Source organism: Mirounga angustirostris, unplaced genomic scaffold, assembly GCF_029215605.1.
Source record: "Mirounga angustirostris isolate CCGP_5_RB_7025 unplaced genomic scaffold, mMirAng1.0.hap1 SCAF_1, whole genome shotgun sequence".
In the NCBI taxonomy this organism is placed as follows: domain Eukaryota; kingdom Metazoa; phylum Chordata; class Mammalia; order Carnivora; family Phocidae; genus Mirounga; species Mirounga angustirostris.
In genome coordinates this window covers 81,055,901-81,079,251 of record NW_026991709.1, presented here as the reverse complement: position 1 = coordinate 81,079,251, position 23,351 = coordinate 81,055,901, and the positions used below count along the sequence as shown (strand labels likewise).

Sequence of the window (23,351 nt, the reverse complement as noted above, 5' to 3'; positions counted from 1 at the left end):
CTGGGCCCCATACCCCAGAGATTCTGAGTCCCAACGCCCAAGGTGGAATGGGTGGCTCAGGATTCTGAGTTTTTAAAAAGCACGTAGGTGATCCTAAGGTCTCTGATGAAGTGGAATTAGGGAGTCTAAAAGCTATATGGTCCTAGATTCAAATCCCACCCCTGTCACTTATTTGCACTATGCCTTGGGGCAAGTCACCAAGCCTTTCTAGATGTCAATTTTGTTTGTAAAATGAGGTTATAATACACCTTCTGCTTAATAAACAAGACCTATTTTTTCAGTGTTTATTGCCCGTTGTAAAGATTTGTTGAGCAAATGGGGTAGAAGTTCATTGCCCTCCAGAAACCTGAGGGGGGGGGGGGTGTTCCTCCTTCATGGCTCCATCCGCCACATATGTCTCAACTACTCAGTCACAAATCTCATGAATTCTACCTCCTAAAACATCTTAGACCTGCCCACTTTTCTCCATCCCCACAGTCTCCACCCTGGTCCAAGCCACCATCTTCCTCTACCTGACCACTGCACAGCTTCCTCTCCATCTCCCTATTTCTACCCTTACTTCCCAGGGCAGCCATGCTAATCAGATAAGGCAAAGCTTTTGCTTCAAGCTCCAGCTCTCAGGAAGGCCTTATGAGTCTAAAAACAATTCCTCTTGGCCCCCTACATCTACTTCTAAGCCTCCTTTCTGTCTCTATCTAACTCTACACTCAAGATATTCTGAACTTCGTTCAGATTCTTCTAGTGAATATCAGTTTCTCTTGCCACTGGGACTTCACACAGAGTGTGTTTGCTGTGTCCGAAACAGCCACCCCACCCAACCCCGTCTCCAAACACATATCTTTCACCTACTACTCATCTTTCATATTTCAACTGAAATGTCATTTACTCAGGGCCAGATGTAGCTATTCCCCTCACATGTGCTCTGGCAACTCTGTCTTTCCTCCATGATAATACCTATTATGCTCTGCCGTGATGACTTCATGCCTGCCTCCATCACTAAACTAGCTCCAAGAGAACGCAGGCCTCTGTCTATTGCCGTAGCACCGGCAGCAATAGAGTCTATGCTCAAAGAACGGCTGAATGAGTGAATGAATGAATAAATAAAAGAGCAGAAGGCCCTGGTCGCAGGATGTGTTGCGGATGGGCGCCCCCTTGATAGTGCCTAAACTCAGTTCAGGGTCTGGAGGTGCCTGGAGAAAAGACAGCCACGTGGGGGCGTCCCTGGGCGCGTGTAGACCACTGGGGGGCGCCCTCAGCTTGTTGTATGTGACTGGCATCCCTTCACACTCGGGTTCGGTTACTAGTGGCCAATTGGAAACAGGAGGCGGGGTTTACGTTTGATTGACAGTATCGCTCCGCCCAATCTAATTCATCTTTTCCTTGGCCCCGCCCACTCCAGGCTCCGGAGACCCTGAAGGTGGGCCTGATGGAGGCGCCGCCAACTGGACTCCAGCAGAGAGCTCCCGAGGCCGAACCAGTGCGCCTGGCGGTCTGTGAGTGGGCGGCCCGCGGCTAGGGGCGGGGCCACGGCGCTGACAGGCAGGAGGCCGGTCCCGCCCCTCTCGCCCAGAACGGCAGCGCCGGCGGTGGGGACAGCAGAAGTGAGTAGGTGAGCGGCGCAGCAAGATCCCTGCTCGGACCCCGGACGGCGCGCGCACCCGGAGCCCCGGATCCGAGTCGGGCCCGCGGCGGACCGCCAGATAACTGTGCCCCCGAACTACCACCACTTGCACCCTTCCGCTCCGGCCCGCCTCCCGGAGCTCTCGGCTCCGAGCTCTCCAGCGCCCGGGATCCTCCTGGACCGGTCCGTCCAGATTCCCGCGGGTCCGACCTGCCTGCATCCCCCAGCATCGCCGGGCTCGGGCCGCCGCCTCGGTCCCGGAGCCGCCCGCCTGGATCGCACCCTTTCCTTGCCCGGATCTCCTGGGACCGTACGCGAACGTTCCTCGGAGCCCGAGGAGCGGACCCTTCCCCGGGTGCCCGCAGCGCCGCCGGCGCGGCCCGGCGCGGCCCGGCTCGGCTCCCGGAGCCCGCCCCGGCCATGGCCCGAGCCCGCCCGCCGCCGCCGCCGCCGCCGCCGCCGCCGCCGGGGCTCCTGCCTCTGCTCCCTCCGCTGCTGCTGCTGCCGCTGCTGCTGTCCACCGGCTGCCGGGCGCTGGAAGGTGAGCGGCGTCGGGGGGCGCGTCCAAGGCTTACGGTGCCCGGGGTCACCCGAGCGTAGGCCGGGGGGGACCCGCGGGGTGGGTCAGATGCCAGCTGGGCGCACGTCGGAGGAGGCTCCGTCACCCGCGCCGCCGCTCCGGGGGCCGGAGGATGGGGTGGGGAGGACGCCCCCGGAGCCGCCTCGCAGGCTCCAGCTGGCTCCGAGGCGGGCCGTACGCGGATCGTGGCTCTCGGGCAGCTGGACTCGGGTTGAGCGTCCCCGAAAGTCACGGCAGCGCTGTGAGCTCTTGGGGGAGAACCCCGCACTCACCGCAGAGGAGCGGGGCCCCCAGCGGCCCGGGGAGGCGAGGGAGTGTGGGCGACCCACCGGGCGAGGCGGGGGCCTCTGAGGCTGCCGCGGGGCTGTGGCGGGTGGGGGCGAAGCGGGACTCCCAGGTTGGGGGGCGGCGTTGGTCAGGAAGCCGTTGGAGTTGACTGTGAGAGGTGTGAGTGCGTGCACCCCGCTTTGTCAGGGGATGGCTGCGGGGTGGAGAGGCGGGGGCCTGTTATTGTTTATGGTTTACGGAGCGCCAGTTACCCACGAGGTGCTGCGTGCACGGGCAGTGCGCGCTGCTCTGCGCCTCACCTCCGCCTTCTAGCAGGACATCCGAGTGCTCGGGTCTCCGTTGAACCCCCGAAGTTCTGGGGTTTGCCCCATTTGCCGGTGGGGAAAGCCCGAGTTTCTCAGTAGGTTGTGTGAAGCCGACCCAGACGGTGCTGGCGGGGGTGGGTTAGCTCCAACTTGCAAGCGACTGTACTTGGGGGAACAGGATGCTGTTGGCCCTGGTGGGAGAGCTCACACACATGTGGCCACTTGACACGAGCCTGCGGGACACAGAGGCGCTGACACTGGTCACGAACAATAGACGCACACACACAGAGCTTCCAAAAACTTTGAAGCCATTAAATGAGAGAAGAAAAACCTTCCTTAATGTGGAGGGCAGGACACCACAGAAATTTGGGGGAAATTGGAATATAGACCGTTTTTATTTTCGGAGTCTTTCACAGCCAACTAGTCACTTTCTTCGTACAGAAACAAAAATATGAATTCTGCGTAACTTGGTTTGTTTGTATGTTCACAACTGGTAAACTTAAAGGTTGGAAGGAAGAAAGAGCACAGTTCTGAAAGAAAGGCATCTTCTGGTGCTTTCCAGTTTTCTCTGTGGAAAAAATGTTCCTATGAACCCGCACCCCCTTTTACCTCTGAGCCCACCAGCCCTGGACAGACCGATTCACACGGGGGGACACACGCAAATCCAAGCAGACACACTGAGGTCGCGCCCACATGTGTGTGATAGGATCTGAGGCGTGAGAAACCAGTGTGGGGCTTTGTTGTTGATTGCCTCAAGGGTGTGAGCCTGGGAGCCTGTTGGAGTTACCAGGTCTGTGTCTCTGTGTCTTAGGCCGGGGGGGCAACGCTAGCACAGTCGCTTATGGGGCGCTGTGTGTGTGCTAGGCGCGGGGCCCTTGTTGTCAGGTGTGGTGGGTGCTGGTGCTGCCAGGGGGCGGGGGGGTGTGGTTTGGGTCAGGTGAGCAAGGGCTACCCGAAGAGGCTCACTCCTTCCTCCCTTTCTTCCTCCTCTTCACCCCTCACAATCTGCTAGAACCTCAGTGGCAGGCCGTAGCTGGGAGCTGGCATCCAGGTCTCCAGGCCTCCAGGCCGGAACGCTGAGGGGCTGACCAGGAGACAGAGGGCCCATGAGCAGTAGCAGCACAAGAAAGAGAGGGCAGCAGGGCCCCAACCTTGTCCCTCCTTCCCCCCCTCGGCTGTGTCTGGGGCTACTCCCCGACTGGGCAGGTGGTGGCTGGCAGGCCAGGCCAGTGTGGGATGCCCCAAGGAAGTAGCAGTGCCTTCCATGTGTGGCTTTTACCAGTTCCTTTACTTTTGCCATACCTCAGACCTTAGGGTTTTCAGTTTGTGTGCGGGAGAATGAAAGGAAAAAGAGAGATGCTTTGGGGTGCAGATCCCCACACAGAAGTACGCCTACCCACTCAGTTCTCCCTCGTTGTGAGATGGGCCAGTGATAACACCCACTATCCTAGAGTTGTAGGGAAGATTGCGTCCTTAATGTGTGTGGGGTGCTTAGCACACAGCCATTATTATTCAGGGATTAACTGCTATTATCGTTATCCTAGGGTCTGCTCTCTGAGGAGGGACAGAAGTGAAACTGGTGTGTGCCTTACCTGCTGGAGGGAGGTTAGAGGAAGGGGTGAGGGGGGCGGTGTGACGGGGGAAGGTTGGTCTGAAGAGAAAATTGTCTCCCCACTTCCATCTCCCTTCAGCTCTGGGAGGGATGGGATGGGATGGGATGAGAGCGAGGTCAAGGGCAGCTGTCTGTGTCCTGCCCATCCCCCAGCCCTGTCTGGAGCTTGAAGGGTGAGGTGGGAAGACTTGGTGGTTCTGGGCTATGGCCACCTGGCAGGGCTAGCTGGGACCCTCCCCACTCCCAAGCTTTACAGGCAGGGGATCCAGGCTCCTTGCTCCAACCTTCCATTTGGCTTTGCCAGGATTTGGTTTGCCCTGGGCCTAGGGGAGCCTTTTGGCTGTCTGTATCCGGGGGCCATTATATCTAGGCCCAGAGTCCTGAGTTGTGTGTACTGTTTCGTCATGGATCCCCTGGTTAGGTGCTGTCTAGCACCTGGTTGCTCTACCTCCCTACATACTTGGGGTCCACCAAGACTGCATCCAAGGACCTCATCAGTTTTCCATGAGGATGGAGCCAAGGTCCTTGCTCGTCCTCCTTGGTTGAGGAAACTCCTCTCACCTTGCCCTCTGACTGCTTACCTCTCCCTGCAAACACACACTGATTTTACCCTCAGATTTACCCTTAGTCATAAGAAAACGGGGCCACTTCGTTGCTGACCCTCCTTTTGAGTAGTGTCTCCCAGGCCCCCGAGCCAAGATCCTTCTCCCCTTCAGGACCACGAACCGGAAGGTGAGCAGACCAGGAACAAGCGTGGGATGAGGAAGGAAGTCTGGGCCGTAGGGGCCTCACCCCTTAGATGGGACGGGGAGGTCTGCAGAGAGCCTACCCTTGTGAGGAAAGAGAACCGGTTGCCAGGTGCAGGAGGTGGGGACGGCCGCAGTGCCCCTGGTGTGCGAGGGAAGGAGGCGGTGTGTGAGTCCCTCTCGCCCGCCCCGCCGAGGAAGCAGCAGTGGCCCCTGAGGAGGTGCTCGCTGAGAGGGGACGCCAGGCCTGGGATTTCTGGGCTGGCTCACTCCTAGAGTTGCCTCTGGCGCCCCCACCCCATCCCTGTTTGTCACGAGCTGGCACCTCAGAGCTGCCGCTGAAGGACGGTGGCAGGTATTTGGGGGAACCAGTTTGCTCGTCGCTGCCTTCCCTTTAGCCAGAGCTGCTACCTCCCGCTCTGTGGCCTCAGCGGTGGGGAGCTAAAGCCTAAGCTGCCGTGGGCAAGGCCTCCGCCACCCGGCCTTACACTAATTAAACAGCATGAAGAGGCTGAATCACCAGGCCTGCATAGTTTGAAAATTGTAGCCCTGCCTGTTGTGCTGAGTCAAACTGGTTTGTCGGGATTGGGCAGCTGGGGAGGTGGGGGGGGGGGGAGGGAGACTGGGTACAGCTGGGCACCTGATGGGGTGGGAGAGGCCCCCTGCCCCAAGGGCTGCCCTGGCCCCAGATCTCCTATTGCCTTCTGCCCCCAGACCCCTGGCCAGAGCCACTGTGGCTGGGATCCCAGGGAAGGGCTCAGAGGCCTCACTGAAGGGCTAGCTGTCCATCCATCCTGGCTGGCTGGCAAGGCCAGGGCTAGGGTGGGGGCATGGATGAACACTGAGGCATCTGGGCTCCTTGCTCTGTGCTTTCTCCTCCCTTCTCCCTCTCAGGTTTATTTAATTAAAAATCCCCACGATCTAAAGGGAGGAATGGAAAACAAAATGTGTTCTCTGTTTTGAGATGTTCCCCTCCCCTCCATCCTAGAATGGAGGGCCAAGGGGCCATGGGCGGAGAAAGGGAGAGGTAGCTGGGGGGGTGAGTTAGTCTCTTCTAGGTCCCATAGCAACCCTCCCGCAGGCCCCCTTCCTCCTCGGGCTGACCACCCTGAGTGTGCAGCTTGGTACACACATGTATACCCACTGACACACAGGGTAGGGGCAAGATGGGAGAAGATGGGACAGAGGCCTTGGGTTGGTTGGCCGAGGTCGGGACCCCATCAAGGAGGAGGGAGACCAACTCAGGGCCGGCGTGGGGTTTTTCTCCCTCTCTTTGCAGGCAGGGCTATGCGCCTTCTTGTCCGGATTCTGCCCCTCAGTCCACCTGCCCCTGCACACTCCGCTGGCCCAGCCCAGGAGCATGACCTTCCCCACCGCCTTCAAGTCCCTCATCCGGAGCTTGGGCTTCTTGCTTTTGTCTCTGGGGTTTTTTGATTCCCTGGGTCTCACTGACATAGAGCAGTGTGCTCTGTGTGACTTGGGACCTGGGGTGCTGTGGGGTCTGGCAGTTCCATAAAGTTGTATGTACTTGGCCCTTCACCAGGGTTGGTGGCTGGCTCCCAGCTGCACCAGGGCTGCCCAGTGAGGCCCTCAGACACAGGCTGGGTGCCCACGATATTCTCCTCTTGCTGCCCAATGTATGTGTGGAAGTGTTGCCCAAAGCTCCTGGGGCTAAGTCTCTTCATGATGCCACCCCTCTCCAAGGGCTCAGTGCTGAGGACAGTGCCATCGTGCTGGCCAGGAAGTACCTGGGGAGGCTACACCCAGCCACACCCAGAATCATCTTCAGGCTCTTGCCCCACCCCCAGTCTCGTGACCAGTGACCGCTCCGGCCTCGGCCAGGGCCACGGGAGGCAGGTCTGGGGTTTGCTCCTTCCCTGCACCTCTGGCCAAGACTGGCCCAGTCCCTCTGCTTTCTTAGCAGACACTGCCTTCTCCTAGCCCTTCCTCCATCCACCCCACCTGAACACTCCGCTCATAGAAAGAACATGCTTGCAATGTGTGTGTGTGCGTGTGTTGCATGTGCGTGGAGGATGCCCCTCTGAGGCTTTATCCAAACGTAGACGTGGGCATTAGCACCGCGTGCTCCTGTGGCATGTTTGAGCACACACGCACATCAGTGTATGCAGCTGATGCCCGCCGTGCGTGACTGCGTAAGAGCACGTCGTCGAGTCTGTACGGAGAACCTGGTGTTTGGGTTTGCACTTGGCTACACTCAAGACTGTGCCTTGGGGCCGGCAGTCGTGGGCAGTTGGGTGTGTAAGGAGAATGTACTGTCTGGTGTGTGTGCCCTCCGTGAACGCCGAGGTCTCTGGAAATCTGCACACATGAAGACTCTAAGAGTGAGTGTTTGCCTAAGACAAACCAAATCCGTGTGTAGGGAAGCTTCACTGTACGTGAATGTCTAAGGGAGACTAATCTGTTTGTACCATATGCATCTGTGTGTCTGAAAAAGACCGACCGTGGCTGTGTATGAAGCCGTGTGTGTGTGTGTGTGTGTGTGTGTGTTTGCGGGCGGCTGTGGCTTTGTGTGTTTTTGTCCACCATATGTGTTGACTTGTCAATCTTTGGCCCCAGTGGCAGAGAATGAGCCCAGCCACTGAGAACTGGGGAATGCTTGTGCGGGTGTGTATTTGTGCACAGGCAAGAGCCACACAGCTGCCGCCACGTGGCCGTGCTCTGTGGCCCTTTGGAAACCTGAAAGGGGTGCTGGTTCACTTCTGAGCATTGAAGCCCCAGTTCCAGAAAGCCCCCAGGCCTGCTGTCCACTTCCCTGCTCGCTTTGGAGGGGTCGGTGGGGTTTCCGGCCTGGCAGAGCCCTGTAGCACAGAGTGGCTGTCTGCCTTCTGGTCTCCCTCCAGCAGCCACATGGGGGGCAAAGGAGGATGGGGGTGCAATTGGCAGCTGGGGCGCTTGGAAACTGCTCGCTCAGTCCTCTTTTGTCCTTACTCCTGTACCTCATAATCTTCACCCCAGCTTGCGTACGTGCACGCGCGTGCGGCACTCACGTAGCAGAGGAAGGTGGGCTCTGTCGGGTTGGGTCTGTCCCTCCCCATGCCACAGACAGATGGATGCTGAGACCCCCTCCATGCCCTTCCTGAGGCTGGGACACAGGCACCTCAGGGTCTCCCTCTTGCTGAAGGGAGCAGACCCCTCCCCTTCCCCAGAGAGCAAGCCCCCTCCCCACCAGGATGACCGGAGCCCTTCCTCGGGCACACATGACTCAAAATCCAAGTCCTCTCCTCATTAATGGGAAAAATGTGCCGAGATTGAGCGATGGCCAAGGCTGAGCGATGGCCAAGGGCCGATCCCCGCCCCCTCCCTCTCCCGCTCCCCAGAAATTAAACAGAAATGAAGAGCCTCCCTCCAGCCCTGCCTACCCCCTCCCCTCCTGGTCCCCACCGTCCCCTCCCTCCCCTCAGTCCTCTCAGAGCCAGCACAGGGCTTGTTTTAAACTGTGGAGGAATCTGGCTGGAGGGGGGAGGGGGCTGAATATTTGGGTTTAAACAGTTCCAGATGGGTTTGGCACAGGCTGAGCAGAAGGAAGTGAGGGAGAGGGAGGAGGGAGGCAGCTCGAGGGAGCGGTGGGAGCCCCTGCCTGCTCGGGGCGGGCGGGTGGCGGGCAGCGGGCAGACAAGCAGGCGGACTGGCTGGCTGGCTGGCTGGCTGGTTTGGGGGGGAGGGGGTGCGCTGGGCTCGACTGGCTCCAGGGACAGGAATACTCTGGGCTGCTGGCTGGGGAAGAGGCTACTTGGAAACCTCCCTCTCTGTCTCTGTCTCCTTGGGCCTCCTTGTCTCTCCAGCTCACCGTCTTCTGTAGTCCTCAGCTGACCACCCCACTGGCTGGTCCTAGCCAGCCGGCTCTACATGTCCTTCCAGCTCGGAGCCACCCACCATCCGCCTTGGCGAGGCCCCTGCTCCACCACCTCTCTCCCTGCCTGTCTCTGGGCCCCTGCTTCTGCCCATCTCTCCTTGCCTCCTAGCCCCCTGCCAAATGTCTGTGTCTGTCTGTCTGTCTGTCTGCCAGAGAGGCCTGTCGGGCCACCGACCGATGAGGCTGGGATGGCTCACCCTGCAGCCAGGTCCTCCAGGGACCAGCCACCCCTAATAGAAGAAGAGGGAGCTTCACTCCCCCTTTGCCTTACATGAGGCTCTGGGGCCACAGCTGCCTCACCCACCATCCTCAGCTCAGACCCAGACTGCAGGAAACCAGTGAAGGCCATAAGCCTGGAACCTGTGGGGTTTGGGTCTTTCTCCTCCTGGGCAGCCCCAACCTGCCCTCTTCCAGCTCAGGGCAGAGGGGAGAACTGCTGCTGCCTTGTCTCCCAGGCTCTAAGAAGGGAGTTGGCGTCTCTCTCCTCTCAGAGAGCAGAATTGTTCAGTCAGAACCCAGAACCTGATTCCTAGGGGAGTGAGTTTATGTCAGAAACGTTAATGGGCCCCTCCTATGGCTGAGCAAGGGGAAACAGATAAGAAACTGAAGCTTGGAACAGGATTGGTGCTATGACAAAGCCCCTGGCCCTGGATGCACAGAGGAAGGAATCTAACCCTAATTTGGTGGTTCAGGGAAGGCTTCCTGGAGGAGGTGACAGCTGGATTGGGACTTATAGGATATACAGGAGCTTTCTCGGCTTGCTTTCTTCTTCCCTTCACACTGTAGTTAGAGTGCTCTGGTTAAGGGGTTAGTTATGGAGTCTGCTACCTTTCAACCCTTCACCCCAAGTCCTAGCAGTTTTACCTTAGGCCATATATTTACTTTATCTGGGCCTCAGTTTTCTCACCTGTAAAAGGGGTACACCAACAGTCCTTATCGAAGGACTGTGGAAAGAACTGAGCTAGCTTGTCTTGGTGGCCCTCAGCCCAGCCTCAAAGAGTATTCGTGCCCATCCCGCAGAGGTGTTTGAGTGGGAGGCTGGGTGGGAGCAGGCTCTGCCCTGTAGCTTCCCTCCCATTCCCCTGGGCATGTGTGGTGCCGGGCCTTTGTGTTGGGAATGGAGTCAGGGGGGGCCTGGGCAGCAGGGTCTGAAGGACACGGTCCTTTGCTCCAGGATAAAGTCAGCCTCTTGTGTGGAGATCAGCCGAGCCTGTAGGTGTGTGAACTGGGCCTGGCTTTTACCTCTGTCAGTAGGACACACCCACCTCTGGCTGGCCGACCTGATGGCTCACGTCTTTGGGGCTATAGCGTTTCCGGGGATGGCTGCAGGCTCTTCTCCAGGGCAGGGTGGCTGAGAGCTTCGAGCACTTGGGGGCGGGGTGGGGTGGGATGGGCTGGTGCCTGGTGGGAATCATTCTCTGGTGTCCTGGCCTTTCTTGGACGACCTCTTTCTCCCCATCATGAGCATGGCTTCTGACCTTTGTTCTTCTCTTGCTCCCCAGAAACCCTCATGGACACAAAATGGGTGACATCGGAGTTGGCATGGACATCTCATCCAGAAAGTGGGGTAAGCCCTCCCCACCATCTCCCCTGAGTGCTGGTTGTCAAGTAGGCCACTTCCACCACCAGCGTCCATCCCCCTCGCCTCCCCGGGGCTTGAGAAGGGCTGCCTCTGCCCCCTGCCTATCAGTTTCACCTTCTGCGTCATTCCCATCCCCTGCACCTGTCACCTTCCTTCTTTGCCTATGGGTAATTCTCACCCTTTCAGCCTTCAGCCTGTCTGTGTCCTCCTCCCCCCCACACACTATCTTTGTCCCACTCTCCCTCTGCCCACCCCTCAGCCTGCCTTCAGCCTGTCACCATCCTTCTCCTGCCTGAGAGCTCTTTGCCTATCTTCTCCAACCATCTCCCTCCTTCCTGGGTCCCTGGGTAGGGCACTGTCTTGGGGACCAGGAAACCTTGGCTCCAGATCTCTAACTTGCTATGTGACTTTTAGCAAGGCAGCTTACTTTTCTGGGCTTCCATTTCTAAACAGTTAAATTCCTGTAGTTCTGACATTTCTAACATATTCTAATTAACCTCCCTAGATGGCCTTCACAACTCCACTGAGCTCTGGAACACTGGGGTGGGATGGCGCTCCAGGCCCTCATTCACCAGACCTGACTGTGTGACGTTGGGCAAGTCTCTACCTTTGAGAGTCTTGGCTTCCTCTTCTGTAGAGTGGGGGCAAGACAACAGATGTACCTTCTCATGGGGTTGTAGTGAAGGTTAAACGTGATAGTGACAGCCAGTGTTTATTGAATGCGTGCTCTGTATGGGACATTGTTACAGGCCCATTGTATATATTAAACTGATTTGATTCCCTACCATGTCATTTACATCCAGTCAGCCCCATTTATAGACAGTGAAACTGAGGCACAAAGATAACAAATATTATAGCTAATAGTCCCATAATACTTACCGAATGCTTTAAGTTTTTTATTCACTTAAGCTCATTTATCCCTTATATGGCTTTATTCTCGCCATGTTACAGACGGGGAAACGGTGGTACAGGGAGGTTAAGTGGCTTGACCCATAGTCACACAGCAAGGACTGGGATTTGAACCCATGTAGTCTGCATGCCCAGCCAGTACACCACAGAAGCATCCCCGGGAAGTAAACACGGATCTGGGCGCGTGGTAAGCACCTGGAACATGCTGGCGCTCATTCTGTCTTTTTCACTTGGCCCATGCACAGTGGGAAGAGGTGAGTGGCTACGATGAGGCCATGAACCCCATCCGCACGTACCAGGTGTGTAACGTGCGGGAGTCAAGCCAGAACAACTGGCTTCGCACGGGCTTCATCTGGCGGCGAGAGGTGCAGCGCGTCTACGTGGAGCTCAAGTTTACCGTGCGTGACTGCAACAGCATCCCCAACATCCCTGGCTCCTGCAAAGAGACCTTCAACCTCTTCTACTACGAGGCTGACAGTGATGTAGCCTCGGCCTCCTCCCCCTTCTGGATGGAGAACCCCTACGTGAAGGTGGACACCATCGCACCCGATGAGAGCTTCTCGCGGCTTGATGCTGGCCGCGTGAACACCAAGGTGCGAAGCTTTGGGCCGCTCTCCAAGGCCGGTTTCTACTTGGCCTTCCAGGACCAGGGTGCCTGCATGTCGCTCATCTCTGTGCGGGCCTTCTACAAGAAGTGTGCGTCCACCACCGCAGGCTTCGCCCTTTTCCCCGAGACCCTCACTGGGGCCGAGCCCACCTCTCTCGTCATTGCCCCTGGCACCTGCATCGCTAATGCTGTGGAGGTGTCCGTACCACTCAAGCTCTACTGCAACGGCGATGGGGAGTGGATGGTGCCCGTGGGAGCCTGCACCTGTGCAACCGGCCACGAGCCAGCTGCCAAGGAGTCCCAGTGCCGCCGTGAGTGGGGGCTGGCCTGGGGCCGGGGGCTGGGGAGGACTCCTACCTGCCAGTCAATGAGCTCTGGCTTTGGGTCTGAGTCGGAGGGAGGGAAAGAAAGAGGGGTATCGAGTGCCCAGAACGTGCTGCGAGGAGGGAGAGGAGAGACAATGAGGAGACGCACCAGAATCGTGAGATAAAAAAGAAACTAAAGAGACAGGAAGAGAAAAACATGGAGAATCCTTGGTAAGGAGGCCCCTGGGCAGAGAGGCAGGAAGCCGGCTGAGATGCCTGCTTTGTTTGGCCCCAAGTGGACACCCCACCCCGGAAGTACTAGCTGGGCCTCCGAGCTGTGGGGACAGGGGCTGTGGGCACTCACGCTTGGCCCTTTTACCTTCAAGTCTCATCTGCTCCTCGAGAGGCAGTGTTTACAGCACAGTGGTCGGGGGCCCAGTCCCTGAAGTCTGAGTCCTAACTCTGTCACTTAGCACTGGCGGGACCTTGGGCACGTTACTTAACTCTTGGAACCTCGGTTTCCTCGTGTGCTAGACGGGGACAATCGTGGGGCTTCCTCTATGGGCTTGTAGTGGGCTTAAGTGAGTCGATGCATGTGAAGCTCTTGGAAAAGTGCCTGGCACATGGCAACACCATCACCACCTAAATGTCAGCCATGACTCTCTCGGGAGCCAGGGGATGTGTGGGGACAGGGATTCTCTTGTCCTTATTTCATATAGGAGGAGGTTCAGGAGGCTTGTCCGTGGTGGCTTGCCGAGACTCCTAAGACCTTACAGTGTACTAGACTTTCGGCTCTAAAACCCATTCACGAAGGGTTCTCATTTGAGCCTCCGTTTGCCAGTAAGGAAACGGAGTCTCCGAGAACAACTACTCAAAGTGTCATAGCTGGGAATGTGGGAGTTGGGGCTACAGCCTTGTCCAGTGCTCTACCATGCAGGGCAAGATGCTAAGGGCCTTGCCTTCTATCCCTTCTGCCCCGGCACTTGCAGCCTGTAACTCTGAAGGGTGGGGGCTGGCTCTTAGCACAGCGCGAGGTGTGAGGGGGACTGGCTGCCCCACCTGGCTGGGAGGCCCTGTGTTGGGTGTTGGCATGGCAAGGTGAATAGTGCCTTGCCCGGCCCCTCTCCACTTTATGGGAACCTGCCCCAGACTTCCTCTTCCTAAGTGGAGAAAGGGGGTGGGGGTGATGAGCCTGACAGCCTGAAGAGGGGCTAACACTCTACAGGTCCCTGGCAGGAAATGCATGCTGGTTCCCATAGCAACCAGCCTGGCCTGGCCTCTGCCCCCTCCCCCACTGGCTCAAAAGAGCTTGGGTGGAATATCACCTTCGTGAGGGGGAGATTAAATCCCAGAGAAAAGCATAGCCCCAACTCTGGGCATTCCACACTCTGGATGACCTCCCCAGGGGCAGTCATATATGGATAGAGTGACCATATGCTTTCACATGTCTGGGGCAGTCCTGGCTTATGCTCATTATCACATGATTATTACTAGCGGCCCCTTTCGCTCTCCAAATATTCCAGTTTGAATAATAAATTCTATGGCTGTCATAGACAGGCAGAACCCCACAGCCCAGGACCAGGGGCCCCAGTGTAGATGACAAGAGAGGAAACTGAGGAGAAGGGATGTTCAGGCACCCAGCTCTGGGCTCGCTTTGGGGCCTGGGGTGCCCCTTGTGGATGCTTTGAGGCCTCTGAACTCCTGGTGACCCCAGCCTTCCTGCCTGCTGTCTTTTTCTCCTTTTCTCAGCCCTCTTCAGCCCCCACCCCTGCCCAAGGGCAGGAAGGAGCTGCTGCCCTGCTCCTGGTGGGTGGGGAGAGAGGCTGGTCCTGGGACCAAGGCCCCACCTCTGGCTGTTCCCGGGGTGGCCATGAGGGTCCTAGCAGTGATTTTCCTCCACTTTCAGGGAGGGGGCGGGAGCATCCTGGCAGAGTAGAGGGTGCTGCCAACCTGCCAGTGGTCTCTTCCCCACCCCTCCTCTTCCTTCTCTCTCCCTTCCGTGCCTCAACAAGCCCAGGCTGCCCAGGTGATGGGGCTGACGTCTTCGCCCGTGAGGCCCTGGGGTAGGGGTGGGGGGCCGGGGCGGGGAGGAATCCGCTGACGTGGGGTTTCCATGGGGCAAAAGGGCCTTTTGTAGCTGTACCGGAGTTAGGCAATCCCAGCATAGCCCCCACAGTCTAGGAGCTGGAGGGGCCAAGACCAGGGCTGTGGGAGGGCCAGAGTCTCACCGATCTGAAGAGCATGCCCATCCTCTTCTCCCACGCAGCCTGTACCCCTGGGAGTTACAAGGCGAAGCAGGGAGAGGGGCCCTGCCTCCCCTGCCCGCCCCACAGCCGCACCGCCTCGCCAGCTGCCAGCATCTGCACCTGCTACAGTAACTTCTACCGTGCGGACTCGGACTCCGCAGACAGTGCCTGTACCAGTAAGTGAACTCATGGCCCCGCTCGGGGGCCCGAGACGGCCGCTATGAACGGCCGCTTTCCAGATAGGGAAACTGAGGCTTGGGGAGGTGCGATGTTGTGCGCAACATGGCACAGCTGAGAAGTGACTGGCCCTGAGCCGGAATCTAGGCCAGCCGCCTCAGCCTTTCCACCAACACTCAGGAAGCACCCACCAGCTCCTAGCCAGGCATCCGGAGCCATTGGGCCTCTAGCCCCTCACTCCTCCCTCTGTGTAGAACTGCTGTTCTCCTGGCCCAACCCCAACCATAGAGGGGGCGTCACGTCCTTGGGGCAGCCTAGTGCCCTGCTTCCTCCCTGCTCTGGCCTTTGGTGCCAGGCATTGTGCCAGGTGCCAGCTATGTGGAGGAGAATAAGATTCAGTCAGTAAGTCCTAAAGGAGCTTGCCACCCGGTAGGAGAAACACATATGAAAACAGATAATGACCATATAATGTGCTAAGTGCCGGGCTGGAAGGATGCCCAGGAATTGTGCTATGGGGGTGCAGAGGACAGGAAGGAGAAGAATCAAGGAAGGCTTCCAAGAGGTGGTGACATCTCAGGTTGAGCCTTAAAGGCTAACTAGCATCTTCCCAGTGGAGAATTGTAGGAAAGCTATTCTGCTTATTAACGCAGAGTCAAAAGCAAGGCGGTAGGAAGCTGCTTGCGGTACGCAGGAACCCTGGGTGGAAGGGTGGTGCTGGAGCCCTAGCTTACTGCCCTCTCCCTCCACCTTCCCTACAGCGGTGCCATCTCCCCCCCGGGGTGTGATCTCCAATGTGAATGAGACCTCACTGATCCTCGAGTGGAGCGAGCCCCGGGACCTGGGTGGCCGGGACGACCTCCTATACAACGTCATCTGCAAGAAGTGCCACGGGGGCCCTGGGGCTGGGGGCGCCTCAGCCTGCTCTCGCTGTGATGACAATGTGGAGTTTGTGCCTCGGCAGCTGGGCCTGACAGAGCGCCGGGTCCACATCAGCCATCTGCTGGCCCACACGCGCTACACCTTTGAGGTGCAGGCCGTCAACGGTGTCTCGGGCAAGAGCCCGCTGCCCCCCCGCTACGCGGCTGTGAATATCACCACCAACCAGGCTGGTGAGGAGGGGGCACGGGAGGGTAGGGCCTGGGTCATTTTCTCCCACACGGAGCTTAGGTTGCCCAGGGCCTGCTGATGGACCACCAAGGGTCCCCTGGGCGCCGGGTCCTTGGGAAGGATGCCAGGGCCGAGAAGCCCGTTGTGAGCCCCGCGCCCATCTTCCCTTAGCCCCGTCCGAAGTGCCTACACTACATCTGCACAGCAGCTCCGGCAGCAGCCTGACCCTGTCCTGGGCACCCCCAGAGCGGCCCAATGGAGTCATCCTGGACTATGAGATGAAGTACTTTGAGAAGGTCAGAGCCTTGGGGGGCAGGCGGAGGCCTTGGGGTGAGAAGATGACCCCCAGATAGCGTCAGGGGCCCCTGGGAGCAAGTACCTCCTGGGTACTGAGGCAGCCACAGGTGGGCCCTGGGGGGCGGCAGGGGCGATGGGCCTCAGGGCCACTGAGGCGCCTCATTTCTCGCGGTGTTGCAGAGTGAGGGCATCGCCTCCACGGTGACCAGCCAGAAGAACTCGGTGCAGCTGGGCGGGTTGCGGCCTGACGCCCGCTACGTGGTCCAGGTCCGTGCCCGCACCGTAGCCGGCTACGGGCAGTACAGCCGTCCGGCTGAGTTTGAGACCACAAGCGAGAGAGGTACGTACCCCACGGCCCCTGTTCCTGCTCACCTCCGTCCCTCCTCACTTTCTGTCCCTCCACTTACCCAGTCCCCTCCCGGTCTCCAGGCTCCGGTGCCCAGCAGCTCCAGGAGCAGCTTCCCCTCATCGTGGGTTCTGCCACGGCTGGGCTTGTCTTCGTGGTGGCTGTCGTGGTCATCGCTGTTGTCTGCCTCAGGTATTCCCAGGCCCGGCTTGCTCCCTCGGGCTGGTGAGAGCTTCCCTGGAGCACCCTAGAGCCCACATGCCACAGAGGCCCTTGGTAGGCCCAGACTCTCCTCGCTGCCAAGGCCGTCTCTAGTCCACACCGCTGTGCTCATGCCATCCCCTGCCCATCCCCTGGCAGATCCCCTCGGGGACTGAGTCCACTGAGTCCCTTGCCCAGAGACCCAGTAGCTGCTGTTACCCCTACCTGTGGGGCCAGGCAGCAGGCCATCCCCTGTGCACCCTGCCCCTCTTGGGAGCCCGAGGGTCCCCTGGACAGAGGGAGCTGTCGGGCTTGTCTCAGGCCGCACCCCTGCCCTGCCCCCTCCAGGAAGCAGCGGCGCGGCTCTGACTCCGAGTATACCGAGAAGCTGCAGCAGTATGGTGAGTTTGTCTTTTCATCCTGATCCTGCCGCCCCCGGGCAAAGTTCCTGTGGTCCCTGCAGGGCTTGGAGATACCCTTTTCCCCTGCCTGGGATTTCATCCCTGTACTCCTATCCCGGATAGCCCCTCCTGCTTCCACTCAAGTGCCATTTCCTGAGCCCCTACCTCCCTCCTGCTAGCCCCAGAGATGCATGAGAAGTAACCCCTTTCCTCAAAGGCAGCTAATCCTAGGAGAAAGACAAGATACGTAAACACAGGAAAAAATGAGAGGACAGTTTAGTGATAAGCTGGGTGTTCCTGTTACAAAGGGCAGTAAGAGTTCAGAAAAAAGGAAGCCTTCCTGGAGGAGGTGGCCTTGGGCTGAGCTGAGCCAGGAGGGTTGAACAGGGTTTAGGGAGGTGGGGGAGAGTATTCCTGGCTAGAGAAGCCTCTGGAAGGTAGTGGGTGGGGTGGGGAGAGTGCCCGACTGTGGGGGCAGTGAGAAGACTGGTTTGACAGCTGCTGGGGAGCGAGGCTGGGTAGTTGTGGCCAGTCCTTGGAGGGTCGTGAAAGGCAGGCAGAGGAGTTTGGACTTGACTCCACCATAGGTAATCCGAAAGGCTCTCAAGCTGGGGAGTAATACAATGTGAGTATTGTTTTAGGGAGACAGGTATGCAGGATAGATTGGTGGGAAAAGTCCAGAGGCAGAGAGCCCAGCTGGGAGACTATTGCAATAGTCTGAGTGTTGAAGGCCTGGATAAGGTCAGGGGCAATGAGGGAATGAGGAGAGGGATGAATCTGAGAGATGTTTTGACATGATGAGAGATGGTCATCTCTCATTCTTCTTCAGAAAGAAGAATAAGAATCCTAGGTGTCTAGCTTTTATGGCCACTAGTTCTTATGGAGGGAATGGTGAGGGGGTGGAGAAGGGGCGGGTTGGGACTCCAGCGGGGAGGAAAGACTTAGGAGGGAGGGTGTGAAATGTGCTCCCATCAGGGTTTGGGGAGGAGGGGCAGTAGGGCAGTATGCTGGGCCTGAGGGCGCAGCCTGAGGAGTTCCCTCACTGACCGCCACCGCAGGCCAGAGATCTGGCCTCCCTCATGCCTGCCTTTTCTTCCTCTAGTTGCTCCCGGAATGAAGGTTTATATTGACCCTTTTACGTATGAGGACCCTAATGAGGCTGTGCGAGAGTTTGCCAAGGAAATCGATGTCTCCTGTGTCAAGATTGAGGAGGTGATTGGAGCTGGTGAGTCCCCTAGTGTACAGTGGAGAGGAGAGGTGTCGGGGGTGGGGGGTGTTACCCCAGGGAGGGGCCAGCATGCACTGGATACAAGGCCAATCCCAGAAGCCCCTTCCTACCTGTGCCCTCTGCCCTGCAGGGGAATTTGGGGAAGTGTGCCGGGGTCGGCTGAAACAGCCAGGCCGCAGGGAGGTGTTCGTGGCCATCAAGACGCTGAAGGTGGGCTACACAGAGAGGCAGCGGCGGGACTTCCTCAGTGAGGCCTCCATCATGGGTCAGTTTGACCACCCCAACATAATCCGACTAGAGGGCGTGGTCACTAAAAGTCGGCCAGTCATGATTCTCACCGAGTTCATGGAGAACTGTGCCCTGGACTCCTTCCTCCGGGTAAGAGCCAGCCCCCAGCCCCTCTCCCTGCCCTGCCCCAGAGAGCTGTGTTGGGCAAACCACCCCCTCCCACAAGGTCAGACACACCCAACCCTCTCCAAGTCTACAAATATTTACTGAGGTGGCCTGGTGCAGGGAAACAGCCAGGTCCTCAGAGCCAGAGAGACCCAAGTTCCCATCCCGACTCTGCCTGTGTGACCTCAGGCTTTACGTAACCTCTCTGAGTCTGAGCTGCCTTAGTTATAAAATGAAAGCTGTGAGAGCTATTTGGATCCTCACCGGGGTCCGTTGGGATGTTGTATACAGATACCCGCCACACAGTGGGCCGCTTACTTTCAATGCACTCTGCACATAGTCACAGGGATAGGTGAGGCATGGTCTCCAAGGCCTTAGAGAGGGTAGGTGGAGGCACAGGGGGGCGGGCATGAAGGTCTCGGGTGGGCCCTGGGCTAGTAGGGAGGTGATGGGTCCACCTGAGCCTGCTCGTTGCCTCCAGCTCAACGACGGACAGTTCACGGTCATCCAGCTGGTGGGCATGTTGCGGGGCATTGCTGCTGGCATGAAATACCTATCCGAGATGAACTACGTGCACCGAGACCTGGCTGCCCGCAACATTCTTGTCAATAGCAACCTGGTCTGCAAAGTCTCAGACTTCGGCCTCTCCCGCTTCCTGGAGGATGATCCCTCTGATCCTACCTACACCAGCTCCCTGGTACAGGAAGCAGCTGGGAGGGACACCGGGGGCGGGGCCAACCAGGCAGGGGCTCGGGGCTGGGGACCAGCCCCGAGTCATAGGGTGAAGGGCGTGTGCCCCCCCCACCAGGGCGGGAAGATCCCCATCCGCTGGACTGCCCCAGAGGCCATAGCCTATCGGAAGTTCACCTCTGCTAGTGATGTCTGGAGCTATGGAATCGTCATGTGGGAGGTCATGAGCTATGGAGAGCGACCCTACTGGGACATGAGCAACCAGGATGTGAGTGGGGCCAGCCAGAGTGGCCAGGTGGGTGGGAGTCAGCTGGGGAGCGAAGTGGTGGCTCACTCCAGGTTTCCCTGTTCTCTCTTCAGGTCATCAATGCCGTAGAGCAGGATTACCGGCTGCCCCCACCCATGGACTGCCCCACAGCACTGCACCAGCTCATGCTGGACTGCTGGGTGCGGGACCGGAACCTCAGGCCCAAATTCTCCCAGATTGTCAACACCCTGGATAAGCTCATCCGCAATGCTGCCAGCCTCAAGGTCATCGCCAGTGCCCAGTCTGGGTCAGTATCTCTGCCTCTGTTCCCACTCTGCTTCTGAAGATTTATGTATTTATTGGAGGGGGGGGCACATGAGCGGGGGGAGGGGAAGAGGGAGAAGGAGAGAGAGAATCCCAAGCGGACTCCCTGCTGATCGCAGAGCCCGACATAGGGCTCGACCTCACTACCCAGGGATCATGACCTGAGCCAAAATCAAGAGTCGGACGCTTAACCGACTGAGCCATCCGGGCGCCCCATGTTCCCACTCTGCTCTTGGGCCAGCAGCCCCACCCCTGCTTCCCTTGCCATTAGGATTCACCCAAGTCTCTCTCTTCTCCCCACAGCATGTCACAGCCCCTCCTGGACCGCACGGTCCCGGATTACACAACCTTCACGACAGTTGGTGACTGGCTAGATGCCATCAAGATGGGGCGGTACAAGGAGAGCTTTGTCAGCGCGGGGTTTGCAACCTTTGACCTGGTGGCTCAGATGACTGCAGAGTGAGTGTGCCTCAGATTTGGAGGGGCAGGGCAGGGGGCCCCGAACAGGGCCCAGAGTGGTGGGCAGGAGGGGAGGGACTGACCCTGCCCTTGGTCCATCTGCAGAGACCTGCTCCGGATTGGGGTCACCTTGGCTGGCCATCAGAAGAAGATCCTTAGCAGTATCCAGGACATGCGGCTACAGATGAACCAGACACTGCCCGTGCAGGTCTGACACCTGACTCCCACTGGGTGGGTACCCCCCAAGGACTGTGCAGGGACTCTGACCAGCCGGCTGGACTTTTGGACTTTTGGATGCCTGGCCTTAGGCTGTGGCCCAGAAGATGGAAGTTTGGGGAAGGCCCCAACTGGGACTTCTCCTCCAGGCCTGTGCTCCCTCCCCAGGAAGTGTGCCCCAAACCTCTTCATATTGAAGATGGATTAGGAGAGGGGGTGATGACCCCTCCCCAAGCCCCTCAGGGCCCAGGCCTTCCTGCTCTCCAGTGGGGGATCCCCACCACCTCAGACTTCGCTGTTCTTCAGTGCTGGAGGTCCTGGCAGGGTCAGGTGGAGGATAAGCCTGGGTTCTATAGGGCCCAGCCCTGGCAGGGGTCTGGCCCCCCCAGGTAGGCAGAGTAGTCCCTCCCTCAGGAACTGGAGGAGGGGACTCCGGGAATGGGGAAATGTGACACCCCATCCTGAAGCCAGCTGGCACCTCCAGTTTGCACAGGGACTTGTTCTGGGGGCTGAGGGCCCTGCCCCACCCCCACCCTTGGTGCTGTCATAAAAGGGCAGGCAGGGGCAGGCTGAGGAGTAGCCCCTTGCCCCCCAGAGACTGACTCTCAGAGCCAGAGTTTGGATGTGTATGTGAGTGTGTTCGTGTGGCTGTGTGTGCGCGCGCGTGTGTGTCTGTGCATGCACTGGCCTGCACAGAGAGCATGGGTGAGTGTGTAAAAGCTTGGCCCTGTGCCCTGCAGTGGGGCGAGCTGGGCCGTCAGCGGAATAAAGGCAATAAGATGATTCTCTTGCCCCTTCTCTTTGCACCTCCCGAGGTGGGATTCCCTCATGCCCTCAGATTCACAGTCACTCAGTGCCGGCCCTCTTCAGAATTCCCTGGAGTCTTTTGGAGACCAGACTTACTGCATCTAACTTATTGCATCTTGTGCTTCAGCCTTATTGCATTGAACCTCTGGGAAGTGGGCAGTAACAGGAGAGCAAACTGCCCCGGAGTGCCTTCCTGCTAAGGCCCAGGTGTTCCTGGGGTCAGGACCGACACTTCCCAGTCAGCTGGTGTTTTACAGAGTCCTTTCACACCCATTGTCTCTGAGGGAGCTGAAGGTGTAGGGGCCAAGTGACCTTGGGACACAGAGGGCAAGAGTCTACACTGGTGTTCATATACGGAGGCTAGCTCCTTTCAGCAAACATCAGCCCAGAAGTGCAGCTACTCTTTACTGAGCGCTTACTACACTCCAGGCACTGGGCGAAAACGCTCCATTTATACATGGATCTTATTTAATCTCACAACAACCAGCCAGGGACGGAAGTATTTTTATCTCTTTTTTACAGAGGAGGAAAGGGAGAGGTTAAGTAACTTGCCTGAAGTCGCTGAGCCAGTAAGTGAGGCCTGGGGCTGGGATTCCCACCCAGAGACTGCCTGCATACTTGAAAGGTTCAGAGGATAAATAACAAGAACCAGGAAGAGGATTAGGAAAACAGCTATTGGAAATGTCAAAGGAGAAATTGTGGGGGGCGCTCAGAGGCCCCTTGGATACAGAAAGAGGCCAGATTGGGGGGGGAGTGGCAAATGCAGTCCTTTTCCCCAGTGTCAGGAGGGACCCTCCAGGCAGTAAACCTTTTCTGGGCGTGGAACATGTTTCCAAGGTACCCGCAAACCCTAAATTAGAGGGTCTCGACCAGACCCGGGAGGGGGAGGGGCGTGGGCAAAGCCTCGTAGATCTCGGGGTTCACGCCTCGCGGGCCCGCACATCTCCCAGACGTCTGGCAGGGCAGAGCTCTCGGTGGGGCAGGTAGCGCGGGGTTGGGCAGCCGCAGGCCCGGAGGCGCGGGGCAGCTGCTTCAGGCGCAGAGCAGCAGGCCTGTGCGGCGGAGCGCGGAGGCTGCGGCTTCGTGCAGCGCCGGGGCGCCTGGGCGGCGGCCTGCGAGCCGGGAGCGGGGCCAGGGGAGCGGACGGCGCGCTGGGCGGACTGCCGGCCCGCTCCCCTGCCCTGCGGCTGCGCGCTCCCGCGCTCCGCTGCTCCCGCCGCGCCCGCTCCTTAGTATTCCCCCCACGGAGCCGAGCGCCGCGCTGCAGCCGCTGGCCCGGGGGAGGGGCGCCCTGCCAGGCTCGGCCCGCGGCGGGGCGGTGGCGGGGGGGGGGGGAGTTCGGGAGGGAGGTGGGCACGGAGCTCCAACGCCGAGCCCTCCGGCCCCGGCTGGGGACTGCTGAGAAGGGGGTGGGGGTGTGTGTGTGTGGGGGGGGGGTCCGAGGTCGCCTTGGGCCCAGGCGCCGGAGCTGTCAACGGCGCGAGGTGTCGCGGGCGGCCAGGGGAGGGGACGCGGGGCTGAGTGGCGTCCTGCACACCCCGCGCCGCATTCCCGGGCTGAGGGTTCAGATAAAGAGGAGGGGCGCCCCCAGCGCCTGCTCAAGTGTCCACTTCCTGCTCCTGAGGCTCCGAGGTGAGAGAGGGCCGGCGGCCCATGTGTCCTGGACTGCCCCCCTCAGCGCCCTACCCGTCACTTTAACAGTCTTAGCGGGGGTCTGGGACGGGGGCTCCGCCCGCAGAGGTAAGGTATCGCCCCCTACTGGGTCCGCGAGGAGGGCGGGCTG

At 58.9% G+C, this 23,351-nt stretch overlaps 1 protein-coding gene across 4 annotated transcripts; it reads left to right on the top strand.

Annotated features, from left to right (window-relative positions):
• The first annotated feature begins 1,581 nt into the window (after positions 1-1,581).
• EPHB3 (EPH receptor B3) lies at positions 1,582-21,544 on the top strand. 4 transcript variants are annotated; one of them, XM_045903225.3, is made up of 16 exons: positions 1,583-2,162; positions 10,529-10,593; positions 11,763-12,435; positions 14,696-14,851; positions 15,611-15,961; positions 16,131-16,255; positions 16,437-16,596; positions 16,686-16,794; positions 17,152-17,204; positions 18,307-18,429; positions 18,563-18,810; positions 19,307-19,522; positions 19,634-19,783; positions 19,876-20,069; positions 20,390-20,545; positions 20,651-21,544. In XM_045903225.3, the coding sequence occupies exons 1-16, from the start codon at positions 2,042-2,044 to the stop codon at positions 20,757-20,759; spliced, it is 3,009 nt and encodes a 1,002-aa protein (XP_045759181.1). In that variant the 5' UTR covers positions 1,583-2,041; the 3' UTR covers positions 20,760-21,544. The 4 variants fall into 4 exon arrangements, with proteins under 4 accessions (XP_064440283.1, XP_064440296.1, XP_045759181.1 ...); XM_064584213.1 differs by having other exon boundaries at positions 1,582-2,162; positions 19,307-19,783; XM_064584234.1 differs by lacking the exons at positions 16,686-16,794; positions 17,152-17,204.
• The last annotated feature ends 1,807 nt before the right edge of the window (positions 21,545-23,351 follow it).